Source organism: Lichenostomus cassidix, chromosome 12 (genome assembly GCF_008360975.1).
Source record: "Lichenostomus cassidix isolate B80296 chromosome 12, HeHo_3.0, whole genome shotgun sequence".
In the NCBI taxonomy this organism is placed as follows: Eukaryota; Metazoa; Chordata; class Aves; order Passeriformes; family Meliphagidae; genus Lichenostomus; species Lichenostomus cassidix.
Window position 1 is genome coordinate 17308843 of NC_139493.1, and position 16790 is coordinate 17325632.

General features: G+C 44.7%; 1 protein-coding gene across 17 annotated transcripts in view; it reads left to right on the forward strand.

The window, feature by feature from the left end:
- Positions 1–16790, forward strand: part of ATP2B2 (ATPase plasma membrane Ca2+ transporting 2) — a 380463-nt gene that overhangs the window by 260877 nt on the left and 102796 nt on the right. For all 17 annotated transcript variants that reach the window (XR_014854795.1, XM_085073053.1, XM_085073049.1 and 14 more), the window contains one exon: positions 9249–9446. Coding sequence is in view for 16 of the 17 variants with exons in the window: in XM_085073053.1 (XP_084929179.1) it covers positions 9249–9446 (198 nt within the window). In the remaining variant the exon portion in view is untranslated. The remainder of the gene's footprint in view (positions 1–9248; positions 9447–16790) is intronic.

The following is a 16790-nucleotide window of genomic DNA, read 5'->3' on the forward strand; positions in this document are numbered from 1 at the left end:
ACACCTCAGGAAAAGGCAGTTTGGTGCTGCCTGGTTTGTTTGTTTTTTCTCAGTGAGGTTGGGAAAGAATCATGCCAAGGAAGCAGCCTGGGCAAAGTGGGTTTTGGCATTTCATTTTAACTTCCCTATAGACATCACACAGATGAGTCCCATCAGAATATAAATTTATTCTTCTGTTATGTGTTCTTATGTTAAAGATTAAAGCACCCAGTGAGGAATGAACTCCTTAACCTCCACATGCCTGGCCTCATCAGAAACCCTCTTCTCCATGCTATTGGTGTTGTCAGAGCATCTGTTGTTGTGCTGTGTTACTTTTAACCTTTCCAATAGGCTTCATCAAATAAATATGCGCTCCAGACCCTTGGAACTGCTGAGGCTACAGAAACTGTGGTGATTGCAGTGACAAATAATAATAGGAAAGATCCTTCACTGAAGAGGAGAGATTCTTTCCCTCCCTGAAAAAGAGGCTTTCAGGATACTCCATGAGAGCCTTGTGCTGGATTTAAAAGTCTGTCTAATGTGTCTTGCATGTCTACCTCACTCAGGCCATGCTTTCCCAGGTTCATGTCCTTTATTCTTTTATTCCTTTGTTCCTTTGTTGTTTTCTTGGGCTGCTATGAGTGTCATCCTGAGTGGACACAAAAAAATCATGAGAAGTCCTTAACAGCTTCAGGCCACATCTCCTGGAAGCACCTTGTGGTGTGAGAGGGCAGCTGAGGCTCTCCATGTCCCCTCAGCTGTGCTGAATTGGTCCCACGGCCACAGCTCCTGGGACATTGCACTGACACCAACAACCTTTGGGCACAACGTTGTGCTTGCAGAACTTTGGGCGATGTGAAGTCACCCCAAAAACTGTGACAAGATGGGGAAAATGGAAAGTGAAGGATTTTGTCAGCAGTGCAGAGCTGTTTGGTGGTTGTTGGTTCCTTTGTGTGGGGTCACCCAGCAGCAGCAGTCCCCAGGCTGTGTCCTGCTCACCCAGGGGACATGTGGCTCCATCCTGGTCCTGTCTCTTCTGCAAGGACAGGATCCATGCCCAGCCCCTGTGGCATTCCCTGCTGCCCCAGGGGACACGTGGCTCCATCCTGGTCCTCTCTCCTGCAAGGACAGGCTCCATGCCCAGCCCCTGTGACATTCCCTGCTGCCCCAGGGGACACGTGGCTCTATCCTGGTCCTGTCTCTCCTGCAAGGACAGGATCTGTGCCCAGCCCCTGTGACATTCCCTGCTGCCCTACCTGCCCACGGGGCTGTGGGTGGGCTGGCGGCACTGTCACCTGTTGGCTGCACCTCTGCAGGCTCAGAGGAGCCCTGGCACACAGGGAGCTGCCAGCTGGCACTTGTGCCACACAGTCAGAGCTCCCTGCAGGCCCTGGCTGATGGAAGTGCCTCCCCTGGGACACTTGCACTCCCCAGGCTGTGCTGGATCCATGCAGACAGGCACAGGCTGCCCCTGCCAGCAGCACTGCTCAGCTGGTGCTGTGGGCACAGGGAGTCACTGATGGATTTCTGGGCCTTTTCCCCTGTGGTTGCCACTGGCAATTTGTGTGAAGGGGGGAATTTTTTGGTAAGGTCCAGCGAGAACAGTGCTAAGTGGTTATAAAGATGTGTTAATTGAGGAAGGCTTTCCACTCTGACATTATTATGTCATTTATTCCTGGATCTTTTTCTTGACAAACACCTTGGATCTCCTGTGTTAAAGCTCCATGGTTGCTCCTTGCCATGACCTGGTTCACATGTCAGTGCTTTTAGAACCCCACAGAACAACCCCTTAAGTGTGACTTGACTGTCTGTTAAGATGTGGCCAGGGATGCTTTGGTTTCATTTAAATATTCAGGGCAAGAAAAGCTTTCACATTATCTGGAACAATCATAATATTGTAACCCAGTGCTGTAACCCCAAGTTTTGGATACAATTTCCTTCATACTCTCAAGCAATTCCATTGAAATGGTCCCACTGTACTGTGCTTCAGTAGGCAATCAGAGTTTGTGGAGAAGAGAAAATGTGCAGAGGGTATTTGTATGGTCCACTCTAAATCCTAATGTTACCTTCTGGGGGAAGGAAATCCTGGCTTGGTTTAATAATAATAAAAAAAAAAAGAGGTTTGAAGAAACTAGATTATGAGTATTTATTCTAGAATATTAATATTGATTGCAATCATTGCCCTGAATCTAATGGCTTTCTTGTTCTTGATATTACATCATGATACAAAAAAAGAGAAACATTTCCAGGAGCCTGGGGTACCCCAGGTGAGATGTGTGAGGATGGTTTCATGATTATCAAATGCAGGAAGAGCTGAAGGAATGATTTCTGGGGGGATAATTCTCTTCCCTCTCAGCAGCCCCACTCCCACTGAGAGCAGAACATTTGTAAAAAAGAAATCCTGATTCCTCTTCCTTCATCCCAGACCCTCAGCTCTCACTGAATGCTTTATCAGCCTTTGCAGAAAGCTTTTTGCTCTCTGGTTAGGCAAGAAAAATATTAGTCATCTGCACAGTGCATGTCTTGCCTTTAATATTTGATGTCTCATCTGTTGCCCCAGTCCTGGCTCATGTTTCCGTGCTGCACATAAGTCCAGTCATTAGATTATTATGAAATCATGGCATGTCTTTCACATGAGTGGCTTTTTTGGGGCTGTTTTCAGCCACTATGGAGAACCATTTCTGGTGCTGCTGTTATTACTCATCTTATGTAAACTGTTTGTTCCTGCTGAACGGCTTCATTTCAGGGCAATTTTACTTGAAAAAGAAATTAGAAGATGATGGAAGAAATAAAAGCCCAAATGGCTGGATGGGGAAAGGAATTAAAGATGTCATGGAGCAGTCAGTGCTTCTGGGCAGTAACAAAGCCTGCCTGGTGTCCTGCAGCTGAATGCAAATCAGCAATCTCAAGGATGTGGATTCACTCCCCTGAGCTCCACCGACCTGTCTGGGGCAGGAACCTCAGCCTTTCCCTGCCTCAGAAAACTGGCATAAACTTCCTAGAATTTCTACAGATTGAGAGATGGGAATTCATGGCAGAAGTGCAAATACCTGTTGCTGACATTTGCATTAGACAGTCTGTAAGAACAGTTGTTTAGCTCTTCAGTTCCTTTATATTTGAAAAAGTAATGGAATTAGAGATTTATTTACATACTTCGTGTGACTGAAGTGATTGTTTTGGTTGCAAGAGGGAAGGTTTCTAGGGGGGTTTTTATAGGGTTTGGCTGTTGGATTTGGGATGCTGAGAGGTGGTGCCTGCCTTGGGGGTGGCAGAGCTCCGAGGGCAGGACAGGATGGCTGAGCCACTTGCTGCTTCAGAGGTGAAGAGGGAGGATGATTAACGAGGAAATGGAGAGGGAAGTAATTAATTTGCTGTTTCTGTGCCCTCTGTTCTGTATGGTGGCTGTTTGGATCTGGCTGTAAAGGGTTTGACTCCAGGGGATTCTGAGTCCTGCAAGGTTCTGCTCACAGAAATAGTCACACAAAGCTTACAGTTCAGGTGAATTGTAATGCCAAAGGCTTTTAATTTTTGGATGTATTTCCTAACATTTATTTGAAAAAAATATGCAAGTGATATTAATGAAAACGGGTAATGAGATTCATGACACTTAGAGACAGCTTTGTAGTGCCAAGATTAGAAGGAAATTAGTATTTGTTGAGGTTCATTCACTGGTGAAATTCCAATTCACCTTGGTGGAATTAGAAGATGCTCTCATTAAACACTGTCTCACTGATGGACAGCATTCTCTCAACTGACTTTATTTTAATATGACCTGAATGAGTTTCAACACACTGCATGGAAAAATCTTTTCCAGGCAACACACGTGGTAAAAGTGGGAGGTCAGAGAGGCATCTATTTCTGGGGTGAATATTGTCACTTTGTGTTCCCATTTTTGGGGTATGTTTTACTGGGAAAACAATCCTCTTGTGCCAGTTTAATGCAACCTGTGGCACACCTGGTGTTTGTCTCCCTTAGATAAAATCCATAAAGAATTCCTGACCGAAGGAAGCCTGATGTTGGATTGTATCACAGTGATGATATCATTATACATTAGGGATAAATCACATTTTCCCTAGCATGTGACCCAAAGCACAACAGGGTCACAGTTTACTGAGAGTGTCTCCTTGCCTTTCCCAGCTCCTCAGGTAGTTTCCTTAGGCAGACCTCAGTGACTGAATCTGTTGGGTACAAGCTCTTCATTTGAATTGAAAATGTGACATTTCCAGCTCTTCCAGGCACTTGGAACAGAGATGATGCTTCATAGGTTGCAACTGAAGGAGTGGAAGGAAAAAAGCCAAGTTATTTCTTGCTTGTTGGAGAGGGCAAAGCAGAGAAAAACTCTGCTTCCAAAGCCAGAGAGTCACATCCCACTGAAAATGCTGAATGAGATTATTCTGAATAGTCCGTGTTACCCCAGCAGTAACTGGGCTGAGATTTTTAATTCATGGTCATTGGGAAGGTGTGAGAGCCTGAAGAGCTCCACAAACCCATGAGCCTGGAGCTGAGTATCCTGAATTCTATGGAGCTGCAGGAATGGCAGGGAGCTCGATGGGAAATCAGTGGGATTGGTGAAACCAGACAAAGAAAATGAATTCACTGTCCAGGTGATTCTTTGGGGTGTATTTCTCGGTTCCTGTGATGGTGGGAGAGATCGTCATGGGAGCAGAAAGTCTGAGGCAGGGAGATTTGCTCCAGAGGTAAAACCCAGGTTTGGGTTCTCCTAGGAAGAACTCAGGTGTGCCATATCTAATTTTTAGAGATCACTAACCAAAAGACCTGCCTTTCCTCTCCCTTCATTTCCACAGCACTTCAGCATCCCTGGGAACCTTTCCTTTCTGTGCTGAGCAAATCTCACCTTTGATTTTTAAAATACATAATTATGTGTTTTGGTATTTGAAATGTTGATCTCTTATTCTGATGCATCAGGAAAATCACAGAAGAAATGTAACAAGCAATGAGTAGTTTATTTGCTCAATTTATGCAAATGTAAACTCTTCATTCTTCAGCTCCTAATTTAAAACAATTTGAAACGTTCTCCTAAAAGTTTTACGGTGGTTTTTTTTCCCCATTTTTGTGTTGGTAGTGATGTGCTTTTGCTATTTTTGCAGCATCAGAATCATTCTCTGTTTGTCATGCTCCATTTGGTTGCAGTGGAGATGACTGTCAGAGAAATACAATTTTCCAGGCATTAATTGAAACGATGGCTTCATATTCAGGGTGCAGTAACTGGCAGATGTAGATAAGGAACAGAGAAAATTCATTAAGTGGCATTTCTCCAGTTTTGTGTTCTTTTTCTCTCTCCAAAAAAGCAACAATGTCAGATTAAATCATAAGTGAACTTAATATACTGCTCAACGCTGTAGAAAATGCCTGCTGTGCAATCACTTTCATTCTCCCACAAATTTTAAACAAATTTGGGGGAAAATTTTTGTAAAATGAAACCTTAAAAAATGACTCAAGTGCTGGAAGCATCAATAAATTTTCACAGTATTTCCTGAACTTGTGTGCAATATCTGTATATCAATTTAACCCAAATCTGCACATCTGTTCTAAACACTTGGGTCAAGCAAAGTTGTATTGCACAGCTTTGACCTAGAAAAGCACTTTAAATAAAATATTCATGCTTGTGTGGAGAAATGAACCTAAACCCAGGCAGGCTGTGACTTTTATTATCCCACAGAGCAGAAGATGGGAGGCTGCTGCTTGTGCTGGGAATAGCTGAAATCTGAGGCTGTGCAGAGCTTCTCTTTCCATTCATATTTTTTAGTCCCCATTGGTTCTTCTCCACTCCCTCGGATGTTTTATATCCTCATGCAGAAATGATATTTTAAATTGCCTTCATTTCTTTCATTTCCTTTCTCTTTCTCGCTCTCCATTTAAGAGTTTGTTCATTCCTGGCATTCAGTGGGAGTTAAACCAGCCCCAAAATTTCACTGAACAGGATTCTGAGTGATAGCCAGGTCATGGGAGAAGGGAAACCTGTTGGTTTGTACTGAACAGTGAATGTCATTGTCCAAGATTTCCAAATGATTTACAAGGAAATGAATTACATTATTAAAGATGAATATACTTTGTTTTTTAGGTGAGACTGACTGGGTGAGTAATTTCACCAAGAGCTGCAGAAAAGAATAAAATCACATCCATAATTTACCCTTGTTTGTGGTGGGTTTGTGTGTGGAAAACAATATTAACAAAAGAGAAAAAGTCTGAATGACAGGTGTCTGAATTCCAGCATTACATGGACTACAGTCTGGAAAATATGGATGGCCATGGATGCTTTAGACAGTGTGGTCCTCAGCCTTCTGGAGTCTAACTGGGCAGTTTTGATCTTCTAGAGCAAGCAGCTCTTTGAGTCCCAGTCTCTCTTTTGCTCTGGAGGCTCCTCAGGGCACTGCAGGCGTATTTCACACACCCAAAACAAGGACAGGAGCTGTATTTGTGTGCCCTGCTGGCAGGGAGGTGCAGGGCAGCATTCCAAACTCAGCAATTCTCCAAGTCTCAGGGAATGTTAATGATGGGGATTATTGACAATTCCTGCAGCTTTTCCCTGTGCTGTCCCAGCTCTCCCTGCCCTGCTGCTGAGCTCCAGCCACGAGCTGAGCTGCTGGAGATGGCTCACCATGGAGCACATATGTTCTGGGCTGGAAAACAGGCATTTTCCAGGCATATCCTCCTTCTATTCTTGGAGTTTTTCCTTCCAGGTGTTGCTTGAAGATGCATCAGATACAAATGTCTGCCCCAAATCCTTGTCAGTGGTGCCCATGGGATTTCCCCTTTGCGTGTGAAGTTGAGTAGGTTGAGTTTTGGGGGTGTAATTCAAACTGTGGGTGCCTTTTGGACAATTTCTATGAGGAGGAGCTGGGAAAGAGCTCAGCCTGGAGCAAAGGGGATCAGGGGGACCTTGTGGCTCTGCACAGCTGCTGACAGGAGGGGACAGTGAGGGGTCAGGCTGTGCTCCAGGGAACAGGGACAGGAGGAGAGGGAACAGCCTCAGGCTGGGCAGGGGAGGTTTAGGTGGAATGTTAGGAAAGCTGTCTCCATGGAAGGTGGTGAAGCACTGAAGAGGCTGCCCAGGGCACTGGTGGAGTCCCCATCCCTGGCAGCACTCACAAACAGGCAGATGTGGCGTTTGGGGACAGGGTGGACCTGGCTGGGTTGGGTTCATAGCTGGGTTCAGTGATCTTAGAGGTCTTTCCCAACCCTAATGATCCTGTGATTCTCTGATTTTGAGTGAAAATCCTCTCCAGTGCTGCTCCCCCTGGTTTGGCTCGTGCTGGAGGCTGGGCCATGTGTCAGTGCCACCAGCAGGGAGTGGCTGCCTGCCCTCTCACCTTCTGTGCCCAAACTTGTGTCACCTCTGTGGGGTCACCACAAGGCAGCTCCCAATGGCTGCCATCCCTAGCGCAGAGGGGAAAGGCTTTTCCCTGCCGTGGGAGCTGCCTGGGAGCTCAGAGAGGAGCTGAGGCCTGGAGGAGGAGGCAGGCCCTGCAGGCTGGAGCCTGTCTGTCCCAGTGCCACCCAGCTGGGGCCCTGCAGATGGATGGGGTGAGGTAATGACAACCCCAGCGTGCCTCGAGCTGGGAGAGACTCGTGTTTCTCAGCAGCCCAGGGGCAATGAAACTTTGATGAGCTGCCCAGAGGCAGCAGCACCCCGGGCTGTAAGGAGACACTGCAGGGAAAGGAGAGTCAGCTGCCCAGCCAGGAGAGCATCGCTTTCGTCCTGAGGAAATGGAGGAACCCCGGCAGGGACTGAGGGGCCACGGGGCTGCTGGGGGAGCCAGGCACTGAGTGGGGAGTCCTGAACACCAGGAGCCTGCCTGGCTTGCCCTGGGGTGTTTGCAGGGCTGCCCATTCCTGGGGTACCCCATATGCTTTGGAGGCTATGGGAGGCAGGATTCCCCTGAGCTGCCTGAGCCCAGGAACCCTCACGGTGAGGGGTGGATGGTTCCCTCCCTTGCAGCCACCTTGCTGCTCCTCCCTGGATGTGTTCCTGCCGTCACATAGGAGAAACAGCCAGAAATAGCCATCCATAACCATAAATAATCATACATAACTTTATGTTGCTGATCACATCCAAAACCTACAGTTTTGTCAATGTTCCAGCTGGTCTGGTCTCTCCTCCAAATAAGACAAGAGGAAACAACCTCCAGTTGCACCAAGGGAGGTTTGAATTAAATATTAGGGAAAATTTCCCCATGGGAAGGGTTGAGCAGCATTGGAAGTGGTGGAGTCACCACCCCTGGAGGGATTTAAAGGAGGTGTGGAGGGGGCACTTGGGGACATGGGTGGGTTGCTGGTGGCCTTGGCAGTGATGTGGGAGTTGCTGGGCTTGATGATCCTAAAGATCCTTTCCAATCTAACCGATTCTGTGACATCAGGTATTGTCTGGCAGATATATGTAACACCTACTGCAGTTTGAGTGCTGCTCAGAGGGATATTTGGGCTCAGCTCTTTTACCCTGACACTTGTAAATATTTTATTTTTTTTGTTTGTTTTGTTTGTTTGCTTGTGGTTGTTTTTGTTTTGTTTGTTTTTCTGGAAAGGCACTAGACATGCATACTTTTAATATAATTAAAAAGGAAGGAAAAAAGCACCCAAGTGGGTTGTTCAGCACAACCACTCATTGCTATCCTGTGTCCTTCAATTGAAATGTCCTTAAGCCGAAGCATCACGTAAAACACATGGAATTATATTGGTTCCTTTTGCCTGTCTGTGCATGTTGAACTTGTCCTTTTGCCTTTTTCTGTGACAAAAACAGGCTGCAGCTCATTCCAGGCACGTGCTGAAGTCCATTTGCAGCCAGAGGTTGCTTTGAAGCAGCACAAGAGAGGCTTTATTGATTTATCCTTTGCATTCAGAACAAAGATTTGTGTGATCTGCTACAGGTATTACCAAAAGCTTCCATCAGCTATTCCAGCTTCATCCCAAATAACATTTCTTTGTGCTTTAGGATCTATTTCCAGAAGTCACTGCTTATATATATGTATGTATATACATAGGTGTTATTAAAGTAAACCTCTGCATTCAAAGATGTTTTTGTGATTAAACCTGGCAGGAATTAGTAGCAAATGGAGCTCATGAGAATTCTGTTCAGGATATCAGGACAAATCCTCTTACAAAAGCACAATTTAAGTGCAATATTTACCTGTTTGTGAATATGTCATAGGTGCTACAGCATGGAATTTTTCTTGGAGAAGTAATTTATAGGAATGCATTTTCTATTTCACTGCAATTTGACTTGATTTCCTTTTCTTTTCTTTCCTTTACAGGATTAGCTGGCACTGCTGCAGACCTAGAAAAAAGAAAGCTTATTTTTGGAAAAAATTTTATACCTCCAAAGAAGCCAAAAACATTCATACAGCTAGTTTGGGAAGCGTTGCAGGACGTGACTCTTATAATCTTGGAAATTGCAGCCATCATATCTTTGGGGCTTTCCTTTTATCAGCCACCTGGAGAAGGGAATGAAGGTAAAAACTTTTCCTGGGAGTTATCTAAGTTTAAGCAAAGCATGTCCTATATCTGAAATCAGTTTCATCACCACCCCCCAGAAGGTCACTAACAGGAAATTTCCATGGGATTTGTTCCTGATCCCATTTCATCTGCTACTGACATATTTTTCTCTTCATCTTGACATTTCTTTATGCAAATGCTGAACCTCATGACGTGAGCTAAAAGGAAATCATAATCCTGTAAAACTGGAGAGGTTTTGATACAGTTTTCACCTTTGAGCTCGTTTTTGGTGTGCGTTTGATTCATCTTTTGTGGTTGTTTCTCACATATTATAGATGAGGAATATGTAATTGCTTATGTAACTGCTGGATCCCATCACAGGAACATGGACAAGTCTCCAGTTTACAGCAGCTGAAGGCTTGAACTCAGTGAGATTCACACATTTCAGTATTTTTAGTGGTGCAGCTCAGGCTCGTGAGCCTGGCTCCAAAGGGAGTACTGGAGGCAAAGTCCTGCTCCTGATAAATATTCCCAAATTCTGCAGAGTCCTTCTGGCTGCAGGAAGTTTAACACCCTGCCTGCCCCCCCTCCTTTTTCCCCTTTCCCCCCTCTTTGGAAAGCACTCTTGAATTCACATGCTTAAAATATTTGTTCCTCTCCATAAATGCAAGATTTCCATTTCTGGCAGCTGATCCAGATTTTTTTCTCCCCCCCTCCTCCTGCTCTCTCCCAGACTTCTAAAGCTGGATCAAACATGCTGTGTGAAATGACGTGAGCAGCTTGGCAAATGTAGGAAGAATGTCTTCCTCTAAATATAGCCCTGAAATGCTTTTTACATTTGCTGCAGTTTCCTTTGGCTGCTTTCCTTGCAGCCCCTTCCTCCTTCCCTTGCCATTCAGCAGCACAAGCAGCACGTAGCCTTGCCCAGCTCCTGGGATTCTTTGATCCTTTAGAAATAATTGGGAATCTTTCATTGCTTTCTCGCTGGATTTTGAATACCTGGCTATTGGTTCAGCAGGTGCTCAATTTAGGTGTGGAAAGATAAAGGAATCGTTGGGTTTTTAATGAAGAAAATGTTATTTGTTAAATGTTATTTTCTCATAGAATTGGTGGGATGCACTGGGGACAGGGTAAACCAGGAGAGAGGCTTTACAAAATTAGAATTTAGCTTAGACTAAATGTGCAGAATGACCTCTTTTATTTTATTTTATTTAGTGGGAAAGGAATTCAGAAAGTGTCATTTATCCAGGTTTTAGGAGGAGGGGAGATGTGTCATCAGTCAGCGGTGGTTTCTTTCTTTTTAAAATTGTTATTCTTATTATTTTGATCCTGCATTTAAAATGTTTCTTTTCCCATGGGAAGGTATGACCCAGCTGAGATTTTTGAGGGAGTCTGAAAAGCTCAGCAGCACAGCCTGGGAAAATGTGTTTGTGTTTTCCCACAGCACAGCATTTTATTCAATAGTTGCCATTTTCCCCATTTTTAGAATTGTTTCCTGGAAGGTTTTGCCCTCATTTACACAAGGAGAAGAAATCAAATTAGTGAATATCTTGTAATCCAATTTTTTTAACAGATTGTAAAGGTCTTCCACAATTTTTTGAGGTCTTTCATTGAGCAGTTGTATAAATAATTCCCTTTAATTTTAAAATTAGTATATCATAAATTGGCAAGGATACCTTTAATTTAATGGTAGATTTGCTTTTTAAAGAGTCACAAACACTGGAAAATGTTAAGTTTGCTTTTCCTTTGGTAAAGTAGAGAGTAATCCCATTTGAAATCAATTTTAATGGGTTTGCCTTCAGTATTTCCCTTTTCTGACTCTCCCCAGAATGAAAATTATTCATTGAAATGTGCACTAATTTGCAAAATTTATGTTGTTTTGTCCCTTGAAAACAACACATTTCCTTCTGAAAGCACAGCCAGGGGTTGTAAAGGGGAGCTGGCACACCTTGTCTGCTCCTGATCTTGCCCAACTCCTCCACAGCAACTTTCAAAGATTCTCTGGCAGTTTCTGGGTGAATTCCATGGCTGTGCTGTGCAGCCCCTGGCTGGTGCTCCTGGCTCTCTCTGGGAAGGCCTCTGCTGGGTTATGGGTTCACTGGATCATGGGCAGCTTCCCTGGGAGCAATTTCCCTCTTTCCATGCTTTCTTGACTTTATTTTTTCTTTCCTCTCCCTGAAAGTTGTTGGTGTTTCATTTTGGTTGAACGTGGAATAGAAAGCTCAGGACAGGCAAGTCATCCCAGAGCTCAACAAAAAGTCTTGTTTTGTTAACAGGGCACCATTTTTGGTTTTTTTATAGCACACAAGGTGCCTCCTCTTCTCAATTCTAGTTTTTCTTTTGTTTTTCCAGATGAAATGCGTTTTCATTTGGAAAATGAATTAACAGGGCTGTTCTTTCCACACTGATTTGTTCAATCATCATTGCCAATATTCTGAATTCATCAATTTCTTGCTTAGGAGGAACTTGAAAAGTTGTCACCACCTCAAAGTGACAGTTTTGCTTTGGAAGATTGAGGGATAAGAACATGGAAACAAGAGACTTTGAGACACAATGTCAGGGAAACATCACCTGGTATATCCAACTGAGCATTTATCTCCCTTTTTCTAATATATTTATACCTGCCTTTCACATCTTCTAAGCTTTTATCTACCAATGACATTACTAGTTAATATCGTTAGTTGAAGTCATAATTATTTTTAAAAATTAGTATAACTCTTTTTTTCTTGACTCTTGAAACCCACTTGTAAATTTTGGTACTGCAGCAGAGTTAGCATTTCACAGTTTTCTGTAGTTTAAGTGGAAAATATATTTCTCCTGAGGCTTGTGAAGGAGAAATGCAGGATCAAATCCACACATCCAGTAAATCTTGGAGTGCATGAACTGCTTCAGGAGCCTTGTGTAGGGCTTGGCCTCATGGATGTGTGTGAGAGTTTCTGCTCTGCTCCAATTCTTCATTCAAGAGCTGGGTGAGTCTTGGAGAACATGGTTTGATTTCCTGGTGCAATCAGGGGATCTGATGTAGAGGAATCCCTATAAAAGTATTTTATTAAAAGCAGTTTCATTGCTTCTCCAGAAGCCACTCCAGTTCTTTCATTTTCACATTCCATAGCACCAAAGGAAGTTTCAGGAATGCTGTTCTCTGGAGTTGTTTGGATGATCCCCTCGCATTCCCTTTCCATCTGACAGGCCATGAGGAGCAGTTGAGAACTTGTGCATCAATTATTGCCAGCCCCGTGGCAATCACTGCTCTCATTACCCAGCCACACGCAATCAGCTAGCCACCCTTGCAAAAAAAAGCAAAACTGCTGCTGGGTTTTAGCAAAAGCATCCTGGGAGAGAATTCCCAGTGCAGGTGTAGCCTCTGCTGCAGTGAGGATCACACAGGGGTGTGGCTGGGGCAAGGAGAAAATATCCTGTTCCTCAGATAAAACCCTTCTGTGCCCTGCGTTTTATTTTATATATTTATATATAATATTATATATTATAATATATGCATTAGTGGCTGTTCCTTGGCCATGCAGGTCTATGATACCTCAGAGAACTTAATGAACGAGTGAGATCCTGGCTTTATTTTTTTTTTTTTGTAATGTAGATTAGAAACAGTCCAGGTCTGAATTTGAAATGTTTGTCTTTGGATATCAGCCTGTGGTGAAATAATTTTTATGTACAGTTGGTAAAGGAGTGTCCTGTTCTGTTATAAAGACAGTATGTGAGTAGAAAGAGCAAACATCGGACTCAAACCATCACATTGCTTGAGGAAATGGGAAATCCTTTGGGAAAGAGTGCTTGGCCTCAGCAATCCTGCAGGGGAATGGGAAATGGCAGAGCTTCTCCTGGCCATTCCCAAATATCTCTCTCATTGTGGCTGTAGGAATGAGACAGATTCTCCTACCTGGCTGTTATTTCTGGTGGGTTTTTGTTGTTTTGTTTTGATGCAGTTTGTTTATTTGTGGGTTTTTGGGTTGGTTGGTTTGTTGTTTTCCCGTCTTTCCCCTCAGACCCTGCTGGAGCAGTCACTCCTTGCAGCAATGCCCTGCTGTCCCTTTGCAGCTCTGTCCCCTCCCAGAGCTGTTTTCCCTGCAGCTCGGGGCAGACCAGCAGGGTTCTGCTGCATCCCCCATCTCTATCCAGAGAATTGGTCAAAAATGCTCAGAGCCTTCTGCAAACACCTTCAGCAGCAATTTCAGAGCCCTCTGGAGTCCTCCTTGTTTCCATCCTCAGCCCCTGCACCTCATGTGGATCTTTTTATCCCTTAGCAAAACCTGCTGATGTCAAACCCTGACAATCCTCTGCTGCTCACAGGAGTCTAACAAACCTTTCAACTGTTCTTCCTTGAATTCTCTTTCCTCCTGTGGATTGCAAGGGGGGAAGGAGGCAGCCTGAGGTGAGATGTTTTACCATCCCAGGGTTTGTGGGAAGCCCCAGGCACGATGTCTGTTTTCCAGTGTACAGCTTTTTGCAGCTGAAAGGTGCAATAAACAGGAAAAGTCCTTTTGGTCCAGGCAGCTTCTGTGAAAATTCCCGAGGCAAAACTGTGGATTGAAAACAAAGTTAAATGATAAGTTACATTGCTTAATGCTGCAGGAGAGCTTTGGCTGGGTTACCCTTCTCCTTTCTCATGGAACACGTTGGTGAACAGAAAAAAATAGAGGGACAGGATATTGTCCCCTGAAATTTGGGCTCCTCCAGGCACTTGCATGAAGCTCTTGGTGGTGTTCACTCTGCTGCTGCTGCCCAGGGCTGAGGCTCCTGTTGGCCTCTCAGGACCTAAAAGAGACTTTATTCCATGGGATTCACCACTCAGCTGTGTTCTTATCATTTTTATCACGTCCCTCACTGCTCAGTGGGGACTCCAGCTGGAGATGTGAACCAGAAAGGACATCCAGAAATCGCAGAGCAGGTGATGCTGCCTCATCCCATGTCTGTGCTGAGGCTCCCCATGGGGGCAGTGCTCCCTGGGCTCAGGGCACAACTGTTGTGGGAATGGCAAATCCCTGCCCAGATGGGATGGACAGCAGGGCCCAGCCGGGCAGGGAAGGCAGGAGCCAACCTGGCAGCAGGGCTGGAGGCACCAGGCTGCAGGAAAAGCCTTCCCTGCAGGAGCCAAGGCAGCCATGGGTCGCTCAGATTAAAAAAAAAAAATCAAAAAAATCTGTAAAAATCAGTCAGAGGGAAGAAAAACCCCAAAGCCAAGCAAAGAACTTCCCCAATTCCTTGTCCAGATCTTCTCCATGGGGTTGGAAGGGCTATGCTGTTCCCATCTTCTCCCAGCTTCCTGCCTGTGCAGTGCAGCTCCAAATGTGTCTTTTGGCTTTTCATCCCATTGAGCAAGTCTGTGGAAAGAAGTCACAGTAGGAAAGATCTGGCCAGCTCTTAGTGCAGGTGAAGGAAGGGAAAAAAATAAAAATTTTATTTGTATTAGAAAGAAAACATCAAAAAAGGATATATAGATATAAAAAATATAATGCAGTTGACAACAAACTTTTTTTTCCTCAGTTAAGTGTGAAAATGCTGAATGTAATACCAGCTAGCCTGAATTTCTGTGCAACTTGTAATGACGTACATAAAAAAAATATACATATTCCTACCAATTTGGGTCAATCTAATCCTTCTCCTTGCAAATTCCCTCCCCTGGAGTTCCGCTGGAGCAACAGGGTGTGTGCTGGACTGAGGTGCAATGCCCTGTGATAAAGATGTGATATCTGTCCCAATCCCCCAGTGCTCAGTGGGTATTCCTAAAAACATGAAAACCCACTGGAATAACATGAAATCGAGTCATTACTGCCTCAGAACATTTCCAAATGTTGTTAGTGTGGCACTATCTGTTTGTGGTTCCAGCTCCCAGCTTTCCTTAGGTCAGTTTGTGGTTTATTCCTGCTTTTCCCATGGTGTCCAGGCTGCTGCAGGGAATTTCCCCCTGACAACATCCAGCAGGCATTCAAGCTGCTTCCAGGGGAAAATACCCAATGCCCCCTCTCTAATAGAGCTCTAATTGTTAACAATTCTGTTAATTCTCCTTTATTTATGTGTGTAAACAGCTGAATCCCCCATCCAGAATTTAGCCTTTACCATAGTCTGTTTTTTCTTTTTTTCTTTCTTTTTTTTTTTTCCCCAGGGTAATTCCTCCCCTCTATTGCCTATATTTTCAGATCACCCATTCAAACTGAATTTTGTTGTTATCTTCAGGCTTTTTCTGCCGTTCTTGTACACATTTCTCTGCATTTAGAGAAATTTTACCTCCATTTGGGGGTGCAGTGAAGCCTCAGGCTGCCCTGGTGGCTCAGCAGGTCCCAGTTATGTTAAAAGGGACAGTGGAGAGGAGGGATAAAACCCAAACCCAGTCCTGCCACCATCCCAAGAAACCCTGGCTCCTACCTGTAGGCAGGCTGGAAAAGCCCTTTGCTCTGTTGCCACAATGTCAGGACAGCTTGACCAAAGATTGGATAAAATCTTCTTTTTTTCCCCCTAGTTTTTAAACTGTGATTTTCTTCCCTTCACTTTCTTGGCCAATAATTGTGGCAGAACAGCATTCATTTCAGTAATTTCAGGTAGGTGATATTTGGAATCTCGCACTCCTTCAGTATCCAATTCTCAACAATCTTCTTCCCACTCTCCTAGAAATGTTTTTCTTTTTCACACTTATTGCCCAGCTCAAAAACTTCTTCTATTCCCTTTCCAAGAAGTGTCATGTCTCAGGAAATGGGTCTGGTGGTTGTTTTTTTTTTTGGGGGTTTTTATACCTTTTTTTTCCTGGGGATTCTAGAAATCTTACATCTCTGTGATGAAATCATCTTGTTCCGAAATTGTCCAAAGCCAGCAGATGCCGTGTGGGGAAAGCTGGAAATAGAAGGTGGTTTGCTGAGGCCCAGATTGGCTCAGGAGTGGCACACAGGTGGCACCGGGGCAGGGAGCAGAGCTGGCAGCCACCAGGCATGGCAGGATCAGCCCTGCAGGAGCTCTGCCACCTCATCTGCTCTGGGAAATGGCCCTGGGAGCTGTGAAAGCCTCTGGGGAGAGCGTTCAGCTCTGCCAGGTGAGAGCTGCCGGGCTGCTGGCTCTGCTCTGCTCTGCTCTGGTGCCTCGGTGCTGCTGGAGGCACAGCAATGAGCAGCCATGCCAGGGGGGCTCAGGGGGACAGGGAAACAGGGAATGCTCCTGTGCCCCCCTGGAGTCTACAGCCCAGGGCATTGCAGAGAGGGAAAAGCACTGATTGCTGAGGAACTAGATTTAATAAAACTGAGTGAAAAGTAAGCCGAGATAAATAGCCACATGAATGTCTGGTGCCATCCTCTGAGGAATTCAGTTCATTTAGTTCCCAGTGAGGCACAATTGAATATAAACTCAATGTTCTGATGCAG